We start from the raw sequence: 27746 nt of genomic DNA, 5'->3' as shown, positions 1-27746 counted from the left end.
ACAAACTTACTCTCTTAGCAGCAGAAAACCTTCAAATGCATCCCTCAGTTCATGCCATATCCCTTATGCGCTTGTCATAGTTCAATTATGCATATACATTGACAGAGAAATGCTTACCATTATTTTCAGCTATGTACAAAACTTTTATTTCATCACAATTTCTCCCTTGATGTCTCCTCACATTTGCTCACAATGCTGGAACATGTTTTTATGGCCAATTGCTTTAATTCTTTCTATACATGAGTTTTTCAGTCAGAGGTAATAAACTAATACTGCAATAACTTATAATGTCCTTCACATACTCCAGTAATTAAAATCAATTACATTGATTTTTCTACTTTACATTCACTACATTACATTAAAACCCCTGTTTTGTGTTTTCCCGCAGTACAGACTTAAAAAACGCAAACCTGAGGAAAATGCAGAATCAAGGAAAACGTTAAAACCCCATAAAATATGAGCAGAAACACATGTAATTGGCATACATGATTAAAAATAACAATCCTCTCCAATACTTTGTATAAAATCTGTTTAAGTGAAGGAAATTAAATGTGCAATACAATGTTTTTACAATAATTTGTGCTAACAAATTTCCTGAGTTCTTAAAAAATCACAAATATGTAAAAGCAAATAAAAACTTATCAAAACATTGATATTGATACCTGGGTACAAGGTAATCGAGCTGTTTTCTGACGTGCTACAACTACAAATTATATGTTCAAAACTCACGTTTTTGAGATATCATCCTTTATGCTCACCCAGAAAAAAGCAAGAATTGATGAACATGTTGAATTAACCCAAAAAGTCACAGTAGCTATATGGTTAAAGCATAAGGATAAATGCGGACATCTGCTTAATGACATACTTTGTCACCATTTCTGTTGTTTTATGCTTTTCTTATGAGCCGCACCTCATATGCTCACCACTGTTAAAGTGTTGTTTTAGGCTTGAGGAGAGAAACAGAGGTGTGAAAAGATGAGTTTACTTCCACAATTGATGTTGCAAGCTTATTAGAAGTTGGTACAGTGAATTTCTGTACAATGTGTGAAATGTAAATTTGAAAGAAAGCTCAGGTGGTACAGTTTCGCTTCATGCCCTCGATCACTGCTGCCAGTCTTTATGCTCTACAGTGTGTGGTGCAAAGTATATACATGAGTAGTGTATGTAGTAGTTGCAACTGTATCGTGTCAGATTTGAACGTGGAAGTCTTTAAAATGTGCTATCACAAAACCTTTGTGCTATTTCCGTGTGACATCTCTGTCACAGTGCATCATCTGCACGAAAAGTATATTTTCAGCACCTCACAAAATGCTTTCACCCCTACCAGCACTCTTGTTCCTGAAGGACCACTCCTTCTCTCGACACATCCAGTAGGTGAGCTTATTTTAGGTGTTAGTATGGTGTGGTGGCTGTGCTGGCTACTGTGTGACTACAGTTATGTCCGGCATATTTTTTGAGACTCATTGTTTGTATATAAAAGTTTGATGATTGAATTTGTTGGTGAATACAGTACATTGGAAATACAGGCAAAATGATGAAATTGAGTTATAAATGGCATAAGAAAAGGTGGTGGCTGGTCCCCTTCGTCATATCTCAGTCCGGAACACTTCATGTTGACTTTCTTGTTTTTCCATTACCACTGCAATCTAGCAGTAGTTGTATCATAATTGCGTGGTGATGCTAAATGCTGCAAGTCATGTTGGCATCACTGATCATGGATTACGTCAGCATTTCCTTTCTCATGTCTCCCTTCTCCACAATAATCTAAAATATTCCCTTAATTCCGCCACCGCCTGTGGTGTAAACCATCTGTCTTTTGAGCCACTTATATCTTGTTCAGTCACATCAAACATCAATAGGAAGAAAATGGGACAAAGTTAAGTGAGACATCGATTAAATACTGAGAACCAAGATAAAACTTAAGAGAAAGAAATCTAAAATCAGGGAATTTTTAGCATGGATGTTATGGGTTTTTCATAGGGGCTACGAATGTATGGCATAGAATCACAAAAAAAAATGTAAAACTATTACTATTACTACTTCCACCACCACCACCACAGCAGTGTATATTTGGATATATTTGTGGTTGTGTGTGTGAATGTGTCTACTTTTGTTAGAAAAAGAGCTAGTGCTCAAAAGCTAGCGCGAATGCCATTTTGTGTTGTGCATTTTTGCACTCCACATGTTGATTCACTATAGGTGAGTGGCTGCTTTTCACTTACTTTATGTATAACAAGAAGGAAAGTAGATTACACTACTTCTCGTCTTATACTCATTGAGCCAGGAGAATTCTGTAATTAATTCACTAGAATTTTTGTTATCCAGTATAGACAACATTTATTGTAGAAACCTAGTGGTTTGTATTTCTAATTGATTATAGCCAGAAAAAGGCTTTCTTATAAACACACGAAAAACAATAATTAGGTACCAAAAACCATTCAGTTTTTTCAGACATTTATGGAAAGCTAAGAATGAAATAGAATTGATAACTCATGCACAGGAAATGAGAGAGAGATTATAAATGTCAAGTTGACAACTTTTTGAAAGTGGGAGTAGTTAAATGTCAGGTGTTTACTTTAGGCTCCAGAAAAAATTGATATGGCTACGTGGTTGAGAAGGTGTTACTCATTCTTTGAAATTAACTTACCCATTAACATTTGGGAAGAAGAAAAACTTCCATAACTATGGAAGAAACAAGATCTTCAACATCTCAGAGTATTTGATAACAAAGCACATATGTACATTAAAAAGGCCGTGAGTGTACTTTTAAGGTATTGTAACAAAACTGAAATAAGCTGAGTAACCAAAAGTCATGGGATTGATTATCCCATTTGGAGATGATCTGTGTATGGTGTCCAAATGATACCATTAGATGCAGCGTATGGTATGAGTGTACATTCTATATCTGAGTAATATGTTACAGAGATGTGTAGTAAACGTGGCAGCATGTCGTGAGTTATATGATTTAAATTTTGCGTTATAATCAGTTTAATGTGTATGGGTAATAGTATACTGGTGATAACACAAGATTTCAGTTTTCGATATCATCTGTGTCTACAGTGAATCTTCAGTATCACAGAGAGTATGTTTTCACACTTGTAAGTAAACTGCCACATGGAATGACCACAGCTGTTCGAAGAGTGGGTGTCTCATTGCCCTCCTGTGGCTTTGCAGTGGACACTCTTGTCAGTCAGATCACTACTGATTTGAATGTGGGACATCAGGAACATATTTCTATCGTAACTGTGCAGAGAGAGACAGACTGCATAGACTTTGACAGTTGCAACTGACATCACATTCAGAGCCTTCCCATAACTGTGTAAAACCTCTTTATTCTGACTTACCAGAGCCTAATAAAATACTTCACAAGAAATGAGAGAAATCAGATGGTTCTGATCATTTGAATATTGTGTGTTTCATTTACGAGTGAGAAGGGGGATGTAATGAGTGAAACAGGATCAGGAGGAGCTGAACCAAAACCATAGACACGAAACAGGCCAAATCTCTTGGACAAGAGCTATACAAATCTATTCCCATTATATTAATCCTAACATAATAAATGAATACACACACCAGATTTAATCACCAAGATATTTTGTAATATTAAAACCTAAGAAGACAGATGAGCATGTTCTTTACAGATTTAAAAAAATTTTGCTTCTTACATGTACCAGCTTGGAAGAAAAAAAATTGATCAGCAGATTCCAGCAAATGACTATGACCAAAACTAGAATAATTTGAATCACATTGAGAAAACAAAATTTGGGAAATAACAACTTGCCAGTCTGACAGAAAAACAGTCAGTGCTAAATGGATTTTTGAAACCATGGAAACTTTTGTCTAAATATGGTACACTATATGGTTCACAAGTGGCCCAAAGATACACATTGAAAAGTGTTGGGTTACATAGATGTCTGTCTGGACTTGCTGCCAGGTGTGATTTAGATACTGATTATTGTAATAGCTATTGTATCTTTACAGTATGAATTACATGAAGATATATCATTCTAATAAACTTACAAGTGTTTACAAACAAACAAAAAAAGTGTATGGTTTAAAATAAGTACTGCTCTGATGTAGTATTATGCTGGGCTATGTAGTGGTAAGTGTTAATTACAAGAGACCTCTGTTTTAATCACAGGAATTTGTAAAAAAAATTCCTGCTTGTTGCGGTTTACTTGTATGACGTGTTCATATGAAGCAATGACCTTCACACGAAGAATTCTTTAAAAGAAAAGGCTGGAAATGAAATGCAAACTCAAGTATCTTGGAGAAGTTACAAACAGCTTAAGCAAGCATTTTGTGATAGGCCAATTATGTGAGTTAAATTCTGAATAAATACACCATAAAGAACCGCAAAGCTACCTCTGTGCTCCTCGATAAGGATCAAGTCCCCAGCTACTTAAATGAGTCAAAAAATTTAGAAAGAAGCAATGTAGAATAGTCCTTTTTGAAAAGACATCGGTGTTTTCACATGTGCACCATTAGGGGGCAGATCAGATACTGCCTGTACTGTTACTGTGCTGAATTGTTTCGTAAAGTAATGCTGTGTGTGCCCACAAGGAAGTGGACAGGCTTATACGCTATTTGAAAGGGCCAGAAGAGAAAACTGTAAGCATTTGTAGGTGAAGATTACCATGTTTCTGGTTATTGTAATGCAGACTGAGTGTGATACATTGATGAATGGGAACCCAGCATTGGATATTTATTAAAATAGGTAGCAGATTGATCTCATGGACTATCAAGAAGCATCCAGCAGCAGCACTTTTGACAGGCAAACCAGATTCTGTGGTGTTGAGTTCAGCATGTCTGGAGGCATTGTTTGTAAAGATTGAAGAGAGAAATATATATTTCCATTTCCTGAAGTAGCTTCTCTGTGATGCCTGTGGAACAGACTGTGTGTGTGTAAGTGTTAAAAAAAAAAAAAAAAAGACTAGGGATGGACCAATCATTCCCAAGTTATCATTTAATTCAAGAAAATATTGATTAATGAGAATTAATGACAAATAATTGAGAAATTTTAAAAAGTTATTAATGAGTAATTTATTGTGCAGAATACTGATGCAGCAAAAATTGTTACTGTATTTTTCCCTGGTCTTCTATAGAAACGTAGTAGAACTTGAATAATTTTGATTCTCACTCCAGGTTATTATTCAAATGCAAGTGATTTAGACTCAGTTATGTATGTAATAAGGCTGTTGCCATCATTGGCTAAATTTTTCAATAACTATGAGATTATAAGATGATTGATAGCTTAAGTGTTTTCAGTTTTGTCTATCTGTTTTAGGTTGATCAGTGTTACCATGCTTTACACAATTGCTGTAATGATGACAACACTTAAAACAATGTGTCTTTTCAGATCAAAGCTACTTTTTTTTTGTGGTAGTCTTGTTAAAAAAAATTGGGTGCCAAAGTCACCAATCGCAATGAGAGAAAAGAGTCAGTTAACTCATATGTATAATAGACATAAAAAAATTTCAGCAACTGTACACAGAGTAATTGTGCAGGGAAAAACTGTAGATATGATTTTTGCTGAATACTATAACCAAGGGGGAAAAGTTAATAGCACATTCTGGATATATGTGTGAATAGATCAGTTCACTGTTCATCAGTCTGTTCAAGTACAGAATGATTAAATAAATACCAACATATCTTTATGGTATCAAATGAATTCAGGAGCCACAGCACATGTATCACAGATTTATGATAGGTTTCAAATATTGGCTGGCACTCATAATGACCTGTTTTCAGTAAAAATGATTTCTGAAGGCCACTGAGTGAAAATTAATCTGCATTCTGTATGCATGGTATCCAAGGACCACAGTTTAAAGTGACCACATTGAAATATATATAGGAAAATAAGTTGGTGGAAAGAGTAGATTGACACATGTGTGAAGTAGAATATGATGTCTAATTGTATGAAAGAGAGGCAGATATTACTATGGATAAAATAGTCAATTGGAACTGATAACTCAGCACTGAAAGAGTTTGCCCCAACCTATTTGCAGAGATCTAATGAAGTGTCAGAGATTACTGGAATCAGGAAGAATTAATAAAATTGTGGCCAAATGAAATAAGAGCTGTGCTATTTAATTACTGCAAAAGCATTATTTTCACACCTAGGAAGTATGTGGTGGCATACATGACCACAACTAATTTAAGCTGTGTACAACACAAGTACCTGCACAAGTGTACAAAAAGACAGAGATAAAATTTGTAAAACCATAATTTATGGAAAAAGATTGCTTTTAAGATAAGTGAATGTCTGCCAAAAGTGAGTTTTCACATTCAATACAGCTATTGTACAAATAAGAAATCATAAGAATGTGTTTATGAAATTTGTTAACAAGAACAGCGTGTCAGCATTCCAAAACCAAGTCAATTGTTTCTTATTATGGAGGCAGAAATATATAAGTAAAACTCTTAATGGCAGTAAAGGTACAAAATCGTCAGATATATATACTCCTACCAAGCACTTCTTCTGACACAGCTGGAAACTGTCATTCCTGCCGTTTGATTTTCTCTTACAGAACCACTGAACGACCCTATTTTGCAGACTGTGATGCCTTTTCAAATCAAGTAAAGAACCACGAAAATATTGAAAGCAGTGGTAGGTACGAACAGTAACCAGGCAGAAATTAAGACGTATTAGAAACAAAAATAATAATCATGAAGTGAAGTGTCAGAATTGAATATCTCATTTGATTTAAAGTAATTCTGCTAATTAGCAAGTTAAATGTGCAAAGCAGGAAAATGAACAAGACGTACAGAGTGGAAAACCATGTTTAAATAAAAACTGCAGCTATGTGTCATGAAATGATTAGTGGGTCACTATGTTAGATGGGTTTGCCAGAGACTGCAGTTTTGTGTGTGTGTGTGTGTGTGTGTGTGTGTGTGTGTGTGTGTGTGTGTGTGTGTGTGTGTGTGTTCTATTTTTGATGAAGGCCTTGCTGGCCGAAAGCTTATTTGTGACAGTCTTTTTGTTGTGCGTATCTGCAACTCGGTATCTCCACTATATGGTGAGTAGCGACTTTCCTTTCATAGTATGGTTACATTCCATCCTGGATTTTTCATTGTTTGTTTATGTTATATGGGAGTTAAATAATTGTGGAGTAAATATGTGAGAATTAAATTAGGTGATGAGGAACATGTTAAATATTTGTATTATTGAAATGTTAAGTTTAGAGGCTTCAGTTTGGTACATAAAGACGAGTGCAGTTTTTGTAATATGTTGGTAAAGCTAGTCCAACAATGACTGCTAATTGCGTGTATCATGAAAATGGAAATGTGATTTTGGTGATCATTACAGCAAAAACTGTTGCTAAAAATGTAATTCTGTGTTCCCAGTTAATAGACAAGTATTTCCAGCAGCAACTAAATGTGGCTGCTGTAACAAATGCCATGCCTTGCAATCCTCACAGTATCCCCATAATGTAGCTTTACTCATTTATTACTACAAATACTGATTATTCTTTGTGCATTGGTGTCTATGTCAATCAAATGCATAAATTGATTATTAAGTTTTACTCATAAGAAGCTCCTCTATAAAGCATATGAAACTACACTTTAAACAATATTAAATTGTAATGAATATAATAGAGGGAAACATTCAATGTGGGGAAAAATATATCTAAAAACAAAGATGATATGACTTACCAAATGAAAGCGCTGGCAGGTCGATAGACACACAAACAAACACAAACATACACACAAAATTCAAGCTTTCGCAACCAACGGTTGCTTCATCAGGAAAGAGGGAAGGAGAGGGAAAGACGAAAGGATGTGGGTTTTAAGGGAGAGGGTAAGGAGTTTTTCCAATCCCGGGAGCGGAAAGACTTACCTTAGGGGGAAAAAAGGACGGGTATACACTCGCGCACACACACCCATATGCAACTGCACATACACCTGGGTGCACGGCCAGCACATCTTGGCACAGTGTTACACCGTCCGGGTTATCTGGATACTTCCCACTAGCACCAACCTGTCAGAACTCCGGAGATGGGAACTTGCCCTTCAGTATATACTCTCTTCTCGTTATCCGCCAGGCCTCAATCTCCGCTAATTTCTAATTTCAATTTGCCGCCGCTCATACCTCACCTGTCTTTCAACATCATCTTTGCCTCTGTACTTCCGCCTCGACTGACATCTCTGCCCAAACTCTTTGCCTTTACAAATGTCTGCTTGTGTCTGTGTATGTGTGGATGGAAATGTGTATGTGTGCGCGAGTGTATACCTGTCCTTTTTTCCCCTTAAGGTAAGTCTTTCCGCTCCCGGGATTGGAATGACTCCTTACCCTCTCCCTTAAAACCCACATCCTTTCGCCTTTCCCTCTCCTTCCCTCTTTCCTGATGGAGCAACCGTTGGTTGCGAAAGCTTGAATTTTGTGTGTATGTTTGTGTTTGTTTGTGTGTCTATCGACCTGCCAGCGCTTTCGTTTGGTAAGTCACATCATCTTTGTTTTTAGATTTAATTGTAATGAGGAAGATAAAGAAATGAGGAGTGTTTGATCCAACTTCACCTACACATATTATAAATAAAGTATCTTCTAAAACACAAGAGAAGAGACATCTAGTGAACTTCTGTAATGATTCGCAGTACATGACCAACAAAAGCTACAATTTGACAGTCAGTTTCATATGTCCGCAGTGAGAGGAATTGTAATGGAAGTATTTCATTCAAACTGCTGGATATTACAATTTCACAGAAATGAACAGTGTGGTGGACAGGACAAAAAATGGACACCTAAATAAAATGTAGTGCTCTCCTGTGATTCTTAAGATGTTTCAGTTGTTAAGGTATGATGCCAAACAGAGCAGAATACTGCAAGAGTCCATAAAAATATTGTGAAATATCAGTTTAACAGGACCGGAGGAAGAGGGGGGTGTTACAATCACTGGTGTCTCGTCAGACCCAACTGGGGTATTAATAATACTGTCTAATTTCAGTTGTGAGGGTGAGGAAGTGACATGGGGTGGGGGGAGGGAGAAACAGCAGGGGAAGTTACTATGAAAGTAAATGCTAATGTGATGGAAGTCAGTTCCAGCTGAAGAATTTGCTGTGAGAACAAGAGGGGAGAATATAGAGTAATTTGAAGGACACTGATTGATGGAGATTGAAGCAGGGTATTTTTGAAGGAAAGTTGCTTTCTGTACAATTCAAAAAAGATAGTGTTAGTGAGAGGTGATACAGATCACTCACGTGTGAAGCAGCATATGTTGAGCAGCATGAAGTGCAACAGAGTGGTATTGTTAATCCCTGACCACAGCTTGGCATTGAAAATTCATACAGTTGAACAGCTGGATTGTTTGTTCAGTTCATAGTTATGTAGAACACTGGTAGTGGTTTCAGCTTTCAGAGGTGGTCCAACCATCAACATGGATAAGAAATGCCAGTGACAAGGCTGGAATAAGTGATGGGGGGGGGGGGATGTATGGGATGGGAATTGCTCCTATTTCTTCATCAGGCACTTAAACCATGGGACAGGTATATGTAAAGTGAGGGACAAGAATATCTTTTTGGCTGGATCATGTAATAATACTCTGGAAAGCGCGAGCTCTCTAGAACAAGTTTATCAGAAATGTTTTGATTTATTGTTCTTTTCAACATTGATGTCTGCTGCTCAGCTCTCTTATTGGATGAAGAGTTACATATTTTAAGTAAACATTTGTAATAAGGGAAACTTAAGATTGTATAACATTGAATTTTTACTCTTAGATGCTGAAGCACTGCTGTAATTTGTGACATATAACACAGTAAACAATGAAAACAATCAATTATTGACAAAATTATTTAACTGTGTAAATAAAATATCTACTTGCCAAGCAACAGCAGAACACACACATAAAAGACAATTGTAATTGGCAAGCTTTCAGAGTCAGCAGCTCCTTCAGGCCCTTCAACCCTTCTGCCTGAAATTAAATAATATAACATTTTAAGAAACGCTATAATAATGCAAACACAGAACATTTACTAGAGAGTCTTCTACAGTGATGGGAGGTGAAGAATATTGTAAGATGGGGAAGACTAAGAGCTTTGCAAAATTGAGATTGTAGAAATTTATTTAGAAGGGAAACTGTTTTGTTGCTAAAATAATTATTAACTCCAGAAATATTTTAAAGAAATTGCAGAATATAAAAATTTTGACAAATAGCAGCAAAAATTGCAGCCAGGATTGGAAGTAAGAGACTGTCGTTATATCAAGGAGAGTAATACAAAATCATTAGTCATTTGCGGAAGAACCAAAATTTCTTACTTGTCCCATGAATATTCTGGTACTAAATGACTGAATCCCTTTGGTTGGGTATGTGAAAAATGAAACTGAAAATACTCAAGAAAATACGTTTCATACGCTTGCTGATCTTGTGGCTATGTTAATGTTAACTCCTTCCAAACTGAAATTTTTCAGTATCACTGAGCTTTCCAGTTGAAGTGCCAGATGGGAATCATAGCAGTGACCATCTAAGCATGAAAATAATAATCAAAAGTTTGAAGACAAGAAGTATTGCTAAGTTAATTTTGAAAGCTACATGTATTTATGATATAATTATTCTTATTTTCTGAATTAAGAATTGTGCTTGCAGATAGAAACTAAATAAGATGGTTCAATAACATTTTGAACATGTGGAAGGGAAGACACATTCGTTTCTCATTTCGGCCCCCCCCCCCCCCCCTCCACCGGGGCCTCACAGTTCTTTAGTGAGTTTGTGCATGGCACACATGGGGCCCCGAGCTATTGCAGCCAAAGCTTGCTTCCCTGGCTGCATTACCGTCACCCTGCCCTCCTTCCCTGTCCTCACTCCTTTCCTGTTGACCCCTCCTTTCGCTCTCTGAGTTCTGATTTGTGTCGACCTGGCTATCCACCTGGTTTCCTGTATTGGTTGCAATTTTGTTTCTTTTACCTGTTCTTTCAGCCATTTTTGGCATTTAGGTCCCCACTTGAGGTTTGACTTCCACTTCAAAATTTCCTGTTTTTAGTGTGGGCCATTTGTGGAAGAACTCCCTGCTTAGCATCTATGGTGTGGATTCCTCTGCCCCCTTCCTTCTCCTCTCCCCTCCCCACTGTAGCCCCTTCCATCCTGCTTGGTCACCAGCACATGTAGCCAGTCTGTGTGGTGGGGCTGTTATGTACCCATATGGCTGAGCCCCCTGACAACACAGGGATCACACTAGTGATTCCTGAGCTGCTCCCTCCCCATGTATGCCAAGGAGTGGTTGCTTATCTTCTTGGAGCAAGTGAACTCCCAGTAACGGCCGACATGCCAGATGGCTCTTGCTGTGGCTGGGTGGTGCCCATAGGGGGAGGCCCTGGTTGGAGTGGGTGGTATCAGGGTGGATGCATGGTGCATGAATTGTATCACACTGCAAAAATCTGGCTGTTCTCAAACTGTCGTCTCTGAATGGTGAAGGATCGTTGAATGCTGCTTTGTATGACCCAGCAACCTTCCCTTCCCTGGCTACACCATGGGAGGAGGGGCAGGCTCGTCGTCTTGGGATGAAGCACTTTCGCTGTCACCTCGTCTGTACTAGGATGAATGGGGACACATTCACCACCACAAAGCCATTGTTTTTTGTGGAGAATATTGAGAACAAGTTTAGTAAAGTGGAGTCTCTTAGTAAGATGTAGTCGGGCTCCCTCTTGATCAAAGCTTCTCCTGCCACCCAATCCACAGCTCTTAGTGCCTCTGATCATCTTGGCAATGTCCCAGTTTCTATTACACCTCACCAATCTCTGAATATGGTCCAGGGAGTGATTTTTCATAGGGATCACATGTTGCAAACAGATGAGGAACTCTGGACTAATCTGGAGTGGCGTGGCATTCATTTTGTTTGACGTGTGGAGAAGGGTCGCAAAGACAACTGCACCAATACTGGTGCCTTCATTCTGGCATTCGAGGGAGATACCCTCTCGGAGAAGGTCAAGTTTATGTGCTACAGATGTGACGTGAAGCCGCATGTCCCTCCACCTATGCGGTGCTTTCTGCGCTTGCGTTTGGGGCATATGTCTTACTGTGGCCACCCACTCCTTGAGGGAAGCCGCTATATTATGCCTCTTGTGTGTGTCAGTTGTGCTGACCGCCACTCCCCTCGCTTGCTGGATTCCCGGCTTACAAGAGAAAAAAAGAAGATCTAAGAATACAAGTCCTTGGATTGCCCATCTTATGCTGAGACTTGCCAAAAGTATGAGACACTCCATCCAGTGTCACTATCTTCAACTTTTGCCTCTGTTACTTCATTTCCTCTTCCTTACCCCAACCCCATCCCACTCTCCCCTCCCCCTCCCCCTCCCCCTCCCCCTCCCCTTCCCCCGCATTTCCCACACCCTCCTCTCCCCGGGAATTTCCAGCAGTTACACATTAAACACAGATGTGTACTGGGATGCCAATCGCATTTCATTCCCACACACCATTGATGCAAAATTGTGTGTGTTCTGAAATTTTCTGAACAGACCTCATATGCTGGGGCTCTGCCACTGCCTTTGTTGATATGTCTGATCTTTTGATGGCTGTCTCGTATACTTATATCAGTGCAATCATTTCTCAATAAAATTATGGCTGGTGTTAATGCATGCATCATATCCACTTTTCTTACTTATTCTTTTGTTTTGTATTAATGTTCGATTACATTCTTCTTGTCTCACAGAAGGTTGATACGCTCTTCTTAGAGAAATGAAGATTTTTTTTTTTTCAGAAATGAAGATTTTTTTTTGTTAATGCTCACAACCATAATGTCTCTGGACATGCTGAAGTTAAAGCCATGTAGTCTCACGCATTGTGAAAAGCATTGCTGTTGCTAGGTTTCAGGTGTTGTATGGAATTGATACCTAATGTATCTTAAATAAAAATCTACATAGATGTAGATTTATGCTAGTAAGTCTCTCCTGCTCAGTCTGCATTGCCAAATGTAACAATGAACTGATATTCTTATTAGAATAACTGCAGTTTTGTGTCTTTTGTTGCTTTTTGATACTGTAGAATCCTTCCATCCAGTTTGTTAGGAGTGTGACAACAACCATAAATCTGAAGAAAGAAACTCTTTTCATTTAAAAATACTGGTACGTTGAGGGCTTCATTCCTATGATCATGCCACATTTAGGATGTTAAACTGACATGCAAATGTGTGCTTTTGAAGTAATTGTACCCAAAATTAAAGAACAATTGAAATTCCGTATGGTGAACGAAGTGCCATGTGTTAATGGAATTCATGTTTGATTTTAGACTGAATATACTACTGAAGTATCCCCTTTGCAGCTGATATTTTTTGAGAATCTTCTGATGACTGAAAAGTGCAATGTGGTTGCAAAAGACAACAAATGACTCCAGTTTAAGAGTAAGTGAATAGATGTACAAAATTGTAGACAAGTATTTGTAACGTCTGTTAAAGGACCCTCGAGAACAGTCTAAGCTGTTCTCACACACAGCACCACACAAACGGCTGGTACTGTCAAACAGATACATTCCATCTGCCGAGGTGTTGGATATGAATTGGCCACTAACGAATATATGAATAACAAATATGCGGTTATTGAGTGTTTGCAAATTTTTTTGGCTTGTAGAGCACAGTATGTTACATTGTAAGAGTAGTGGTGTATGACCAACAGCCTTATCATCACTCCTGGCATGATTGCAGATGATTCTGCTGTGTAGGGAAAAGTAACATTGCTAGATGAGTGGAACTAAGTCCAGAACAGGTTAAGTGGTGTCTCTCCTTCATCTTCTTAAATGCGGATAAAGTAAACGTAATGGTGATAAAGAAGGGAAAAAAAAGGTCAGTAGCGCCATATTTCAGTAATAATATTAAACTTCTGGAGCCTTGTGAAATGGAATGAATGCACAAAATCGCTAGAACTGAAGAAAAATAAAAATAAATAAATTGTTGGCATAATTCTGGAAAAGTGCAGTGCAGCTGTATAGGAAATTGTGTGCACAACTCGGTTATGTGCTGCTGTTGGGTACTATTCAGTTGCTTTGGAAGATCAAGAGGACTTAATGGAAAACATAAAAGATAAGCATAGATGTAGTGTTGGAATGAAAACGGTCTGTTTTAAATCCCAACAGAGATGACTGTAGGAAATTGTATGTTCTGTAGCAGGGAAACAGTTTATAATACAATAGAAAACTTCAGCATATAAACAACAAAGAGGAAGGGCAATCACTGATTTGTAGTGATTGATGCATGGTGCATAGAAACATCTAACAGTGCTGAGATGTTTTTGGCTTTAAAGTTACTGCTTTTTATTCTTGTTTAAGTATTCAGTCTCCTACACACTCACATGGACATCCAAAGGCAACGATCCACAGCCGCCATGGCACTCTATGATGTGGGTGGGTACATTTGGATGTCTGTGTGCGAAGGTGTACTTAAATTAAAAGAAGAGTGGTAGCTTGAAAACCTGGTAAAAATTCTGTGCTTTTGCATGTTTCTGTGTGTCACATATGCCAGATACACTTTATTAAAAGAACATGTAATATGTGAGTGCAAAACATCCTTAAGTGGTACTTGTCTGTTTCTCTGGTGCATACCAGTACAGATTGGGTGAAGAAATGGCAAAATGTAAATAAGAGCTGTATGATTCGTGACAGATACATTTGAATGACTTGTGAATATTACAGGGAGACACACGCATCACACTTCAGTGAGGTATCACACAAGAAAGGCTATATAAACCAAGAATGCCCTTTACGGAGAATCCATATATATATATATATATATAGACACACACACACACACACACACACACACACACACAAAGATGATGTGACTTACCAAACGAAAGTGCTGGCAGGTCGATAGACACACAAACACACACACACAAAATTCAAGCTTTCGCAACCAACCGTTGCTTCGTCAGGAAAGAAGGAAGGAGAGGGAAATACGAAAGGATGTGGGTTTTAAGGGAGAGGGTAAGGAGTCATTCCAATCCCGGGAGCGGAAAGACTTACCTTAGGGGGGGAAAAAGGACAGGTATACACTTGCGCGCGCGCACACACACATATCCATTTGCACATACACAGACACAAGCAGACATTTGTATAGGCTAAGAGTTTGGGCAGAGATGTCAGTCGAGGCAGAAGTACAGAGGCAAAGATGTTGTTGGAAGACAGGTGAGGTATGAGCGGCGGCAAATTGAAATTAGAAATTAGCGGAAATTGAGGCCTGGCGGATAACGAGAAGAGAGGATATATTGAAGGGCAAGTTCCCATCCCCGGAGTTCTGACAGGTTGGTGTTAGTGGGTGCACGGCCAGCACACCTTGGCACAGTGTTACACCGTCCTGGTTATCTGGATACTTCCCACTAACACCAACCTGTCGGGACCAATGACCATAGCAGTCTGGTCCCTTTAATCCCCGAAACCAACCAACCAACCAACCTGTCAGAACTCCGGAGATGGGAACTTGCCCTTCAGTATATCCTCTCTTCTCATTATCCGCCAGGCCTCAATCTCCGCTAATTTCTAATTTCAATTTGCCGCCGCTCATACCTCACCTGTCTTTCAACAACATCTTTGCCTCTGTACTTCTGCCTCGACTGACATCTCTGCCCAAACTCTTTGCCTTTACAAATGTCTGCTTGTGTCTGAGTATGTGCCGATGGATGTGTGTGTGTGTGTGTGTGTGTGTGTGTGTGTGTGTGTCATAGATACTGTCAAGATATATTTATGAAGGTGAAAACATGCACAGTGGGGAGAAGAGTGTCATTTTTTCCTGTACTAGAACAGTGAAAAATGCATGCATTTGCAATGCTAATACAAGACTCGTTGACCATAAGCAGTGCAGTTGCTTGTGGAGTATCCTCATAGGGGCAGATATTTCTTCGTCTTTTCTAAGGTACAAATATTTCCAGAAATTAAGATTTAATGTGTAATTCTGACACCTTGAAGCCATATTTATAAAACCGTACAAACTACACTTACAACGGCATTGACTAAATCCAGCTAAATAAATTGCTCTGGATATCAAGGGAATAATGATGAAAATATTTTTATAAAATTTAAATTTCATTACTAGCATTCCTCTCTTTCATGTGACCATTTACTATTATGTTTGTCACTGGTAAAAGACATCCTTATTAACTCAGTTCCATTCAAAAACTGGTATAAACAAATTTAAATACAGGCAAACTTCTTTCATGACATACAAGCTTATTTCATGTGTAACATATTATATTCAAAATATGCTCTCCAGGAAGACTCTCAGCACATTGGCTGTTGGGGGTAGGAGAATTGATAAAATTTGCAAGATGATTTACAACTTTGGACATAATTGACTTATTTTGCATTGTATTAATCTTAGTCCAGCACACAATGCAGTGTACGCAAGCATTTCCTGTGCTGTTCTCAATTGTCCTCACTGTGTACAGTTTAATTTCATGTGTCATTAACTCTACGTATCATGTCTTTATTCATATATGCAAGTAAATGAGGCACTACCTTTTAATGAAGTCAGTCTAAGTTGGGCAGCAAGGGAAAGCTGTCATTGTCAATTGATTATATTTAATTTTTACTGATTTATCTATCCCCCATCAGCCAGAGTACCAAGTGTCTTAAAGATTGTATGAATAATATTCATTACTACAACAAATTAGTAGCATTACAGATATCATAAGTTAATGTGAAAACCAATTCTTTATAATGTACATACCCATTTATTCTTTTAAAATGACTTTCAATCTCATCTCTCATGTTATATTACACAGAATGTCATATATCATATATCAATGGTTATGTGTGATCTGTCTGTGTTAAGTTGCCTTCACTTAGAGGCCAGCTATCAACTATTCAAATTACTGATCACTGTGTTTAGGGTGTGATAGGAATGCCTGTGGAGGAAGAGCTGCCAAAGCATTGTGATGTAAACCAGGACACCAAGCAAAGCAGCTATCAGCAACAAGAATCTGAGGTGCTAAGGTCAATATTACATCAGGTGAGCCAGCCATGTTGTACACTGTTTCAATGTTCAAATGGATAAAATTTGTTCCAAATAAATCAAGTTTACCATGGTACTCAAGGTAGGTTTTTGCTTGAGGCAATACTGGTGATAATGCTAGCGACTAGTTTAGTGTTGTGTTATGAGAAAAATAAAATGCAACTGAAAAAATGTGTTCTATCAAAATAGGTTGCTATCTTATTAAACAATGTAATGTATAGCTTTCTGTAGCTATGTAGTGGGAGCCAGGATGGGTGGTGTAATTAGGTAGTTTTGTGTAATGATGCTAGGTGGATGTCCGCTGATAAATCATAGAAGCAGAAGTACCTTTATTTATTTATTTATTCAATCAGGTACAGAGTTTGTGTTGTTGCAGTCAGTGGCCAAAGTCCAACACTGGCCATGGAGTATGGACAGTGTGCTGAATTTAGCAAGTGGCCTTTGATGAAATGGTCAGTTCACAGTGCTGAACAGAGTGCAGTCAGGCAAAGGAGGTTTTAGTTTTATAGGTACCTTGAATTCATAGAGCGCGCAATGACAAGTTAAGAAAAAGAAAAAAGCACCCTTATTGCACAATGAGTGAAGTGCGCAGTGGTTAACACTTTGGACGTATGTTCAGGAGGATGATGATTCAAATCATTGGCCAGCCATCCAGGCTTAAGTTTTCCATGGTTTCCCTAAAGCACTTCAAACAAATACTGTGATGGTTCCTTTGAAACAACAGAACCAATTTCCTTCTCCATCTTTCTTTAACATAACCTGAGCTTGTGCTCCGTATCTGATGCCTCGTTGTCAACAGGGCATCAACTACTTACGCCACAATGATCAATGGATAAATGACTTTTGCAAAATTAGGAATAAAATGTACATAATAATTGACGTGTCCCAAAATGATAGAAATGTCAGGACAGTGATTTTGTTGTTTGTGACTAATTCACTTCTCACACCATTCATCCACAGACTTCCATCCTCCAACCACACTCAAGAGCCAGCTACAAAGGAGTGCTCCATGTGTTACTCATTACCATCCCAGACTGGGAAAACTGAATTACTTCCTTCGTCAGGGCTTTGATTATCTGTCATGCCCTAAAATTGGGGACACCCAATCCAAGATACATGCCACCCTCTTCTAAAGCGGTATTCTGTCACCCACCTAAGCTCACAACATCCTAGTCCATCCTTATGCTGCTCCCAGCCCCAGCCCTTTGTCACAGGCACTGTATTCCTGTTGACCACTTAGGTGCAAGACCTGTCCAATTTACCCACACAGCACTTTGTATTCCACTCCTGTCATAGGCTAATCCTAAACCATCACAGGCCGGACAACCTGTGAAAGCAGTCATGTCATATACTAGCTCTGCTGCAATCATTGCACAACCTTTTACTCATATATTGGTATGACTACCAACCAGCTGTCCACTAGGATGAATGGCCACTGCTAAACTGTGGCCGAGTGTAAAGTGGACCACCCTGTGGCACAACATGCAGCTGAACATAACATGCTTGATTTCAGTGGCTGCTTCACAACTTGGACCAACTTTTCTGAACCATGTAGATCGACATTATCCTTGCAGCACAGTGTCCACTCCTAAAATTATCTCTTCCTCAATCTAAGGTAACCTATTGTCCCCACATCCTCCATCCAACAGTTGCCACCCCCCTATGTGCTGTAACACCTCCTCCCAATTCACATCCCATCTCCTTCATTGTGTGCCGCTCTCTGCCAGTGCACCCACCAGTCTTCTCTCCTCTCTGCTCCTCTCCTTTTCCATGGTCCAGTTCCCTCCCGTGCTTCCCTCACAGCCTCCTGATGTTGTATCTCCCCCCCCCCCCCCTCCCCCATCACACACACGTACCGTGCTATCCCTCCCCCTTCCCTACCCCACTCCAAATTGTTGCTTTTGTTGAACACAACAGTTACAGTTTGGCGAGAGTGGCTAGAGGTAGCAGTCATGTATGCATGAGGTGTGCTTGTGTGTGTGTGTGTGTGTGTGTGTGTGTGTGTGTGTGTGTGTGTGTGTGCGCGTGCGTGCGTGCGTACGCATGCGTTTTCTTATCTGAAGAAGTGTTTGGTGTATTTTCTTTTCTTTTCTGAAAAAGTCCCTGGGTGAAAGCTCAGTGTGCAACAGTTTTTCTTGTGCCTGTCTCCAATTCAATGTGTCATCTTTATGGTGAGTAGCACTCAGTTCTTTTAAAGGTTTTTGTTATTCCAACCTGGACTCTCCATAGTTTGATTCCACTTTGTTACTTTACAAGTTTTTAAAAGAAGTAGAATATCTTCTGTAGGGTGATTTCTTTTGTGTGACAAAAGAAACTAAATATATTTGTTGCTTTCTCAGTTGTCTTGATACACTGTGCAAACTAAAACAGAAGGTGCCAGGGAAAATAAAACTGCTACAATTCTAATGCTGTAGCCTTCCATTGGAGTTCATCACAAATCTTAATATGGTTAGTAGTATCAGATGAAAAAAGTTATTTGTTATATACACTCCTGGAAATGGAAAAAAGAACACATTGACACCGGTGTGTCAGACCCACCATACTTGCTCCGGACACTGCGAGAGGGCTGTACAAGCAATGATCACACGCACGGCACAGCGGACACACCAGGAACGGCGGTGTTGGCCGTCGAATGGCGCTAGCTGCGCAGCATTTTTGCACCGCCGCCGTCAGTGTCAGCCAGTTTGCCGTGGCATACGGAGCTCCATCGCAGTCTTTAACACTGGTAGCATGCCGCGACAGCGTGGACGTGAACCGTATGTGCAGTTGACGGACTTTGAGCGAGGGCGTATAGTGGGCATGCGGGAGGCCAGGTGGGCGTACCGCCGAATTGCTCAACACGTGGGGCGTGAGGTCTCCACAGTACATCGAGGTTGTCGCCAGTGGTCGGCGGAAGGTGCACGTGCCCGTCGACCTGGGACCGGACCGCAGCGACGCACGGATGCACGCCAAGACCGTAGGATCCTACGCAGTGCCGTAGGGGACCGCACCACCACTTCCCAGCAAATTAGGGACACTGTTGCTCCTGGGGTATCGGCGAGGACCATTCGCAACCGTCTCCATGAAGCTGGGCTACGGTCCCGCACACCGTTAGGCCGTCTTCCGCTCATGCCCCAACATCGTGCAGCCCGCCTCCAGTGGTGTTGCGACAGGCGTGAATGGAGGGACGAATGGAGACGTGTCGTCTTCAGCGATGAGAGTCGCTTCTGCCTTGGTGCCAATGATGGTCGTATGTGTGTTTGGCGCCGTGCAGGTGAGCGCCACAATCAGGACTGCATACGACCGAGGCACACAGGGCCAACACCCGGCATCATGGTGTGGGGAGCGATCTCCTACACTGGCCGTACACCACTGGTGATCGTCGAGGGGACACTGAATAGTGCACGGTACATCCAAACCGTCATCGAACCCATCGTTCTACCATTCCTAGACCGGCAAGGGAACTTGCTGTTCCAATAGGACAATGCACGTCCGCATGTATCCCGTGCCACCCAACGTGGTCTAGAAGGTGTAAGTCAACTACCCTGGCCAGCAAGATCTCCGGATCTGTCCCCCATTGAGCATGTTTGGGACTGGATGAAGCGTCGTCTCACGCGGTCTGCACGTCCAGCACGAACGCTGGTCCAACTGAGGCGCCAGGTGGAAATGGCATGGCAAGCCGTTCCACAGGACTACATCCAGCATCTCTACGATCGTCTCCATGGGAGAATAGCAGCCTGCATTGCTGCGAAAGGTGGATATACACTGTACTAGTGCCGACATTGTGCATGCTCTGTTGCCTGTGTCTATGTGCCTGTGGTTCTGTCAGTGTGATCATCTGATGTATCTGACCCCAGGAATGTGTCAATAAAGTTTCCCCTTCCTGGGACAATGAATTCACGGTGTTCTTATTTCAATTTCCAGGAGTGTAGTTTTGAAACTTAAAGCCTTAAATTAATTTCACCATTAGTCTAGCTCAGATTCTTATAATTCATGTTAATATTTTATGTTCCAGAATGTATTCAATACAGGTTTGTCATGGGTGAAATAAAAATAGACTGTCTTTTTTTCTCCATTCAGGACATAATGGGAAGTCCAGGAAGTCCAACAAACAGCCAGGTGTCTTCAACATGTGATTCTGGCTGTATGGAAGAACATTATGTGTCTTGTTTGCATGAGCATGAGAATACAAGGCAAAAATTGCACTATAAGAATCACCAGTTTGGAGAAGTGAATAAACATGATATTTCAGGGGTGACTGAGGTAACTCTTATTTTGTGGGTTGTGGTATATAAATAAATGTCTTCAGCTTGGTCTGGTGGGGTCCTATCAGGTTGATACCACTTTAGTGGCTTGCATGCCAGTAGTTCTGTTTCTTTATTGAAACATTTCCCCAGTCAAGCTCAGGTGTCTGAGTAGACCCTTTCTGAGGCCATGTCACACTTCAAAATTCTCAAGTTATTGAGTATGGAAGCTAGGATATCCAGATTAGTATACAGTGAAATTAACCACTGGGACACACTGATGGTCAGTTGCGAGGTATCACCAGTCTACAAGTTATGGTGCTGTGCTGGAAGTTCTGTGCATTCTCTGTTTATTTTATTTTCTGCATATGTCGATTTAATATTGGTAGTGAAACTGAGAAATATTTAAAAGAACAGCATGACTAGAAAAACTTGTTAATATTTTATTGTCATTACTTCGGACACAAGAGAAACATCTACTCACAAATCACTGAAACATTTATGTCAATATTATGAAAAGGATAGATTGCTACTCGCCATACAGATGATACGTCAAGTCACAGACAGGCACAACTAAAAGACTGCTAAAGGTGTTAGCTTCCAGTCAAAAGGACTTCTTCTAAAGTAGACAACAAGAGAAATTCATGAAAGCATAGTTCTCTCTCTCTCTCTCTTTCTCTCTCTCTCTCTCTCTCTCTCTCTCTCTCTCTCTCTCTCTCTCACACACACACACACACACACACACACACACACCCCCATGTGTGTTGTTGTCTACTTGAAGAAGTACTTTTGGCTAAAAACTCACATGTTTGCAGTCTTTTTGTTGTCCCTGTCTGCAACTCGGCATCTCTTCTATATGGTGAGTAGCCCTCTATCCTTTTCATAATACTGTAATTTGTCCATCCTGGATTTTCCATTGTTTGAAATATATATCCATAAGTTTGGAACTGAATCAGGACACATCATAATAGCTTTACATTTTATAGTGACAAATAGTGAGAGAACGGGACATGTTCATTTTATGTCAGGTAATGAAAGAGCAAGAGATATTACATCATAATTAAAGTGTACAGAAATATAAAAATGAGCAGAGGAAATAAAATTGTAAGACTGCAACAGATAACAAAGAGATTCAAGGAAAGTTAAGAAGCCAATACCAGATAGCAGATAGTTTGTTAATTGGAGAACATTTTCTGTCATGATGGAGCACTTGTTTCTCCTTTTACCTGGCTTTAAAAGTGAGCACTCAGGGCCACTGATCTTGAGCAGCATTTTAAGGAAAAGTCAAAGATAGTCTCTACTGCAGTTTTGGCTTCCAACAGCTGTACTGTTAATACCCAGTAAGAAATAAAAGTAGATGATAGTCTGTACTCTTCATTTTGCTCGGAAAAACTTCCAGCACACCACTAATGCTATGTTTAAACATTACAGGATTGTTTTTCTACTACTCATCGTGTTTACCTTACATATTTCAACATTTAGAGCAAGCTGCCATTCATCACACCAAATAGAAACTCTGCCAAACTTATCCTGTTTGGCCCTACACTCACAGTACAATGAAACTTTCCCATGCGCTACAGCATCATCAGAAAATGATCACAGATTGCTGCACCCTATATGACAGGTTGAATATGTATATAGAGCACAAGAGTGGTCCTATCACATTTCCGTGGGGCACTCCTGACAATATCGTGATAAACATTTGCTGCCCAGGCAGTGTGCTGAGTGTCGTATACTAACTTAGTTTAGAGGGAAAACAGTGGGTTTGTGGTCAGCCTGCACTTTCCGAGTTGTGAGGAGCAAATGCGGAAAGACAGATTCCCCATAGAGGCACCTCAATAACTTGGATCAGTGCAAAACAGTGTCACAGGGTACCTGTGAGAGGTGTGGATTTTGGGACTCAACAGGAAGCTTGCAGCAGGAGACTCGTGGAATTTAGGGGACCAATTAACACTATTAGTGATCATACTAACTACTACACTGAAGGCTAATTCTAAATATTAGAAAAAGCAAAGAGTCCTAACAGAAGTAGCGAACACTAGCAGCATGTTAAGTACAAACTTGAGAGCAGCACTCCAAGTGAGAAAAATGACATGCTGGAGCTTACTGAGGCTGGCCACGAGCAACACGGAGTCAGTTCCCCAACGATCTGACTGAGAAATCCCTCTGAATTCAAAAACATGGGTTTTTAAAGAATTATGGTAGTGCACTATTTCTCCTTTACTATAATCAACCAATCAGTCCACTGGCACTTAACAATCTTCAGCCAATCTGACTAGTCGCTTTGCACCTCCAGGGCGTCTCTGGCCAACTACTCCTCTGCTCCTACTGGATAGACAGGGATGCTCCTGGACTTCACATTAACAAACTCCACGTTTAGCAGCATCAGCATCCAGCTGAAAGCTAAATGTCACTGCCACTCCTATAATGGCCAGCAACAACAGTGTGTTGTGTCACTTGGCCCCACTCTCAGTCCTTATGTGAGAGGGGACTGCTGTAGATGTGTTCTGACCTGTGTAAATCCAGTGACTTGCAGTTCTCAGGAGCAGGTATCAAGCTTGCTTCCTCTGCTAAGACGTGCCTTTTTGTTGCCATCTTCTCTTGTGGCATCTTTACAACAGTGTCTTTACAACGTCATCTAGGTGGTATATATAGTTAATTCTGTGAAGTGAAACTTCTTTCCTGGGACACCTGCCCAGAGCATCTGCAATTTGCAGGGCTCTAGTGTTACTATTTAGCTCCGGTAACCCAAACACTACTGCCTTTTCCTGCTCTTTGCACTGTCTCTGATTTCTTATCTTGGATTGCCCTTAATGCCTCCCACAGCCTTAAGCGTAACAATCTAAAAATCATTATGTCATCAATATATGACATCTCCCCCTATGGAAAAAATTTGTTGACTGTTACTTGGCAACAAATTGGTAATCTGGCTTCTGTTGTAATTAAAACATCTTAGCTGTAGAAATGACATTATAGACATTTTACACTTTGCAAAGTTTGTATTTCACATTACTTTTCCACACATGTAAACATCAACATAGTACACTGTTTCAATTTTTACTGCTCTTTTATACACATATATACATACACATAGAAGCATCATTGTAAAACATTGGTTCATTTTTCATGAAGACATACATTGCATAGAACATAAATTTAAATCGTCGGCTACTTAACTTTTCACTTTTTAATACAAGTACACAACAAAAATAAAATATTTTTCTCTCTCTCCGCATGCTCTGTTAAAAATTTGTTTCTCTTTAAATGAATGACCACATTCGGGCCCTTTGTCCTAACTGCAGTATATGAGCCACATCACTGCATGTCTAGCTTATGGGTGCTGTCCCTTCTAACGCTTTAATCATACAATGAGACTTGGTCATCTGTTTTAAAATCTTATGGATTCTGGTCTCTATCATAGTACTCTTTGTCTTCTCCTTGTACTGTTAATCTCTAGCACATTGGTGCATGTGTCTCATTTTCTCTTTTAATTTGAGCACATAATCATTGTAATTATAAGTAACATTAGTGAATCAATGGTATCAATGTCACTCCTATCAAACGCTCCTTCTGGTGTTGGTGTTATAACCACATTTTCTGATGTAGTCCTCAATATCCTCCTTCATACCAGACCACACTCTCTATTTCTTAATTTAATTGTAAGTTCTTATGATCCCTTGATTACCACCTATAGCTGCGTCACAGAACTCCGACAAAATTTCTGCTTCTTGTTCAGCAGTTATCTCCTGCTGTTCGTTTTCAACTGTTGGCACTTCCTTACTTTCATTTTCCTCTGTTTCAGCATCAGCTGTCTGTACTTCCCTTATATTTGACAATACATCTGCTACTCAGTTGTTCTTGCCTTTTTTGTATAAAATTTCTTAATCATACTCCTCTAATTACAATCTGAATATCATTAACCATGAGGATAGGTCACTAGTATTTCTGACCCACTGCAATGGTTTATGATCTATACAAATGGTTAACTTACAACCAAAAACATATGGTCTGAAACGTTTGACTGCCCAAATTACAGCCAATAACACTCTTTCAATTGTGCTATAATTTTTCTCAGCGTTATTCAAAGTTCTGGATGCATTTGCAACTGGAAGATTTTTACCTACTTCTTCTTGGCTAAGGGCTGGGCCAATAGTGTCCTGGCTCATGTCAGTGATGTTAATAAACTTTTTTTGGAAAAATCTGGGTACTCTAATATGGAGGGATTGAGTAGCTTCTGTTTTAGCACTTGGAACACGTCTTCTTGCTTGGTGCCCCATTCATAATTAACAACTTGTTCAACAACTAACGTTGTGGTTTTGCCACTCTACAAAAGTCACTTAGGAAGAATCTCTAGTACCCAATTAACCTGAGAAAACTTTTTAAAACTTATGTTGTACTGGGTTTGGGATATTCCACCACTTCTTTTAGTTTGTTTGGGTCTGCTTTTAACCCATCTTCAGTTAAGACATGTCACTGGTATTTAATCTCTTTCCTAACAAATTCATATTTATCCACCTGCAACTTCAGATTATGTTGCCTGAGCCTCTCAAAAGCTTCACACAATCAGGCATTATGTTCTTCCAGCAATGGCCCAAAAATTTCTATGTTGTCTAAATAAACAAACATCTTTTCACCCTGTAATCCATTAGACCCAAATTCATCAATTTTTGGAATGTGGAGGGCGCAGAACAGAGTCCCATTGGCATTCTTTTGTATGTATAAGGGGCATATGGTGTACTAAGAGCTGTCAGCTCTCAGTCTTTTAGATCTAGTAACAGCTGATAGCATCCTGTAGCCAAATAAAGCATTGAAAAATATTTTACCTTACCCAGTCTATACAAAATTTCATTTGTATATGGAAGTGGTAAGACTGTGTTGACAGTAATGTTCTTTAGTTTTTTGTAATGAGCTATCATCCTGTATTTTCCTTTTACCAGATGGATCCATCTTTTTGGGAATCGTGAGTAATGGGAAATTATAGGCACTTGTTGAAGATACTTTTATCTTGTCTTCCAACAGCTGTTTCATCTCCTTTTGTAATGCTTCTTTGTGCAATTCTGGTATTCTGTAAGGACGAGAGAAAATTATTCATCCCTCTACTTTGAGAATCAGTTTCATTTTATGCTGGATTGCATCTGTGTATGTCAAATTATCCCCTGGCAGATGGTAGATATCGTTATACGCAGAAGACACCACTATTATGGCTGTTTTTCTTCAACATTTAAATGATTTAACCACAAGTTTTCTTTTAATAAACTGTTTCTCAATTTTTTCTTCACTCAATACTTTGTCTACCTTGTGCACAGTCTGCTGTGGACTTGGGCTACGTGGTAGAACTGCTTCCATCACAGTGTGTGAGGCACCTCCATAAAAACCACCACTTCTCATGTGTTTAACATGCTAATTACACAAGAGCGTTTTCATGCTCTCACCAATGCCTCTGGTAGGTACAAGCCTTCCTGCAACTCTCTTTTCTTGACAATACCTGGTATCTGCAACCTTTACCCTGAAAATCCTCCCTTCATGAGGTCCCAACTTTATTTTAACCACCTGGCATACCTTAGACACTGTAGCATCCATTTCCCATCAATAACACATCTGTCTACTGGCCCCTCGTTCACTTTTCCATTTGTTCAGCATATCGTTGTTTACTGGCCCCTCTGAACAGCTCAGAGAATTTTGAACTCCACTGCATCCACACTGTGCAATTTCAAAATCTGTTTGTTTCTTCCTAAGCCCCTGCCCTTGTGTACTTGCGTTCTGCACTTCTATCTCCATAAACAGTTAAATGGCCCTGCCCTCTATCCACAGTGTTCCCTTGGCATAATCAATTTTTACACCTTGCTTTGTAAAGGAACCTCTACCAATTAAGCTAGAATAGGGAAAATCCAATTCCCCTCCTACCTGATAAAACTTATATTTCAGTCTTAATTCCCAGTCTATTCCAAGATCTAAAACCACCATCCCATACATAACTTGTGATACCTTTAATCCTTATACTTTTTTCAGGTCTATACCCAATGTGGCTTTGCAGATACTTCAGACTGAACAAGTTAATTTGTGCTCCATTATTTAGAAGCAATTTTAATGAATTTACTGTATTCTGTGGGCAGTTCAATTCTACAAACTCGTCTTTAGCTTCACAGTTGACTTTGAATACCTTTCCCAGTTCAGCATAAAGTGACTGTAATTGTATGCTTTCCTTTTGTTCCCCAGCTTCTTATTTTTCACAGACTACCACTCTTTAACCATGTACCCTGGCCTACGACATGTGAAACACACGACTGGTTTAACTTTCTTACAAGGACCTGTATGTCCCAATGAATTGCAACTCTTACACCTGGCTGTCTTTGAGACCTCTGACTCTAAACACGCTTGGCGCCGATTCTACTTTGCGAATTATTTTCTCAATTCAGCAATCTCACGTTAGATGCCCTGATTTGCCACAGGTTTTACATTTAACATTACTGCTGCAATCCTTAGACGTGTGCCTTACACGTCCACATAAGAAACAGTTACGGGTTACCTTCCCTGCCTTGTCCTGATGACTTTTGTCACCAAAGCCTTTCTTCTTGGTGGTTATAATTACCAACTTTTCCG

The 27746-nt window shown here is 39.7% G+C and overlaps 1 protein-coding gene across 6 annotated transcripts in view; it reads left to right on the top strand.

Moving 5' to 3' along the window:
• LOC124595634 overlaps positions 1 to 27746 on the top strand; it is a 316080-nt gene that overhangs the window by 121434 nt on the left and 166900 nt on the right. For 5 of the 6 annotated variants that reach the window (XR_006978228.1, XM_047134463.1, XM_047134461.1 and 2 more), the window contains 2 exons: positions 16801 to 16920; positions 20983 to 21165. Coding sequence is in view for 5 of the 6 variants with exons in the window: in XM_047134463.1 (XP_046990419.1) it covers positions 16801 to 16920; positions 20983 to 21165 (303 nt within the window). In the remaining variant the exon portion in view is untranslated. The remainder of the gene's footprint in view (positions 1 to 16800; positions 16921 to 20982; positions 21166 to 27746) is intronic. The other variant, XM_047134462.1, reaches the window with a different exon arrangement.

Source organism: Schistocerca americana, chromosome 2, assembly GCF_021461395.2.
Source record: "Schistocerca americana isolate TAMUIC-IGC-003095 chromosome 2, iqSchAmer2.1, whole genome shotgun sequence".
Lineage (NCBI taxonomy): Eukaryota > Metazoa > Arthropoda > Insecta > Orthoptera > Acrididae > Schistocerca > Schistocerca americana.
The sequence above is the reverse complement of the archived record's forward strand: the minus strand, read 5'-3'. Positions and strand labels throughout refer to the sequence as shown.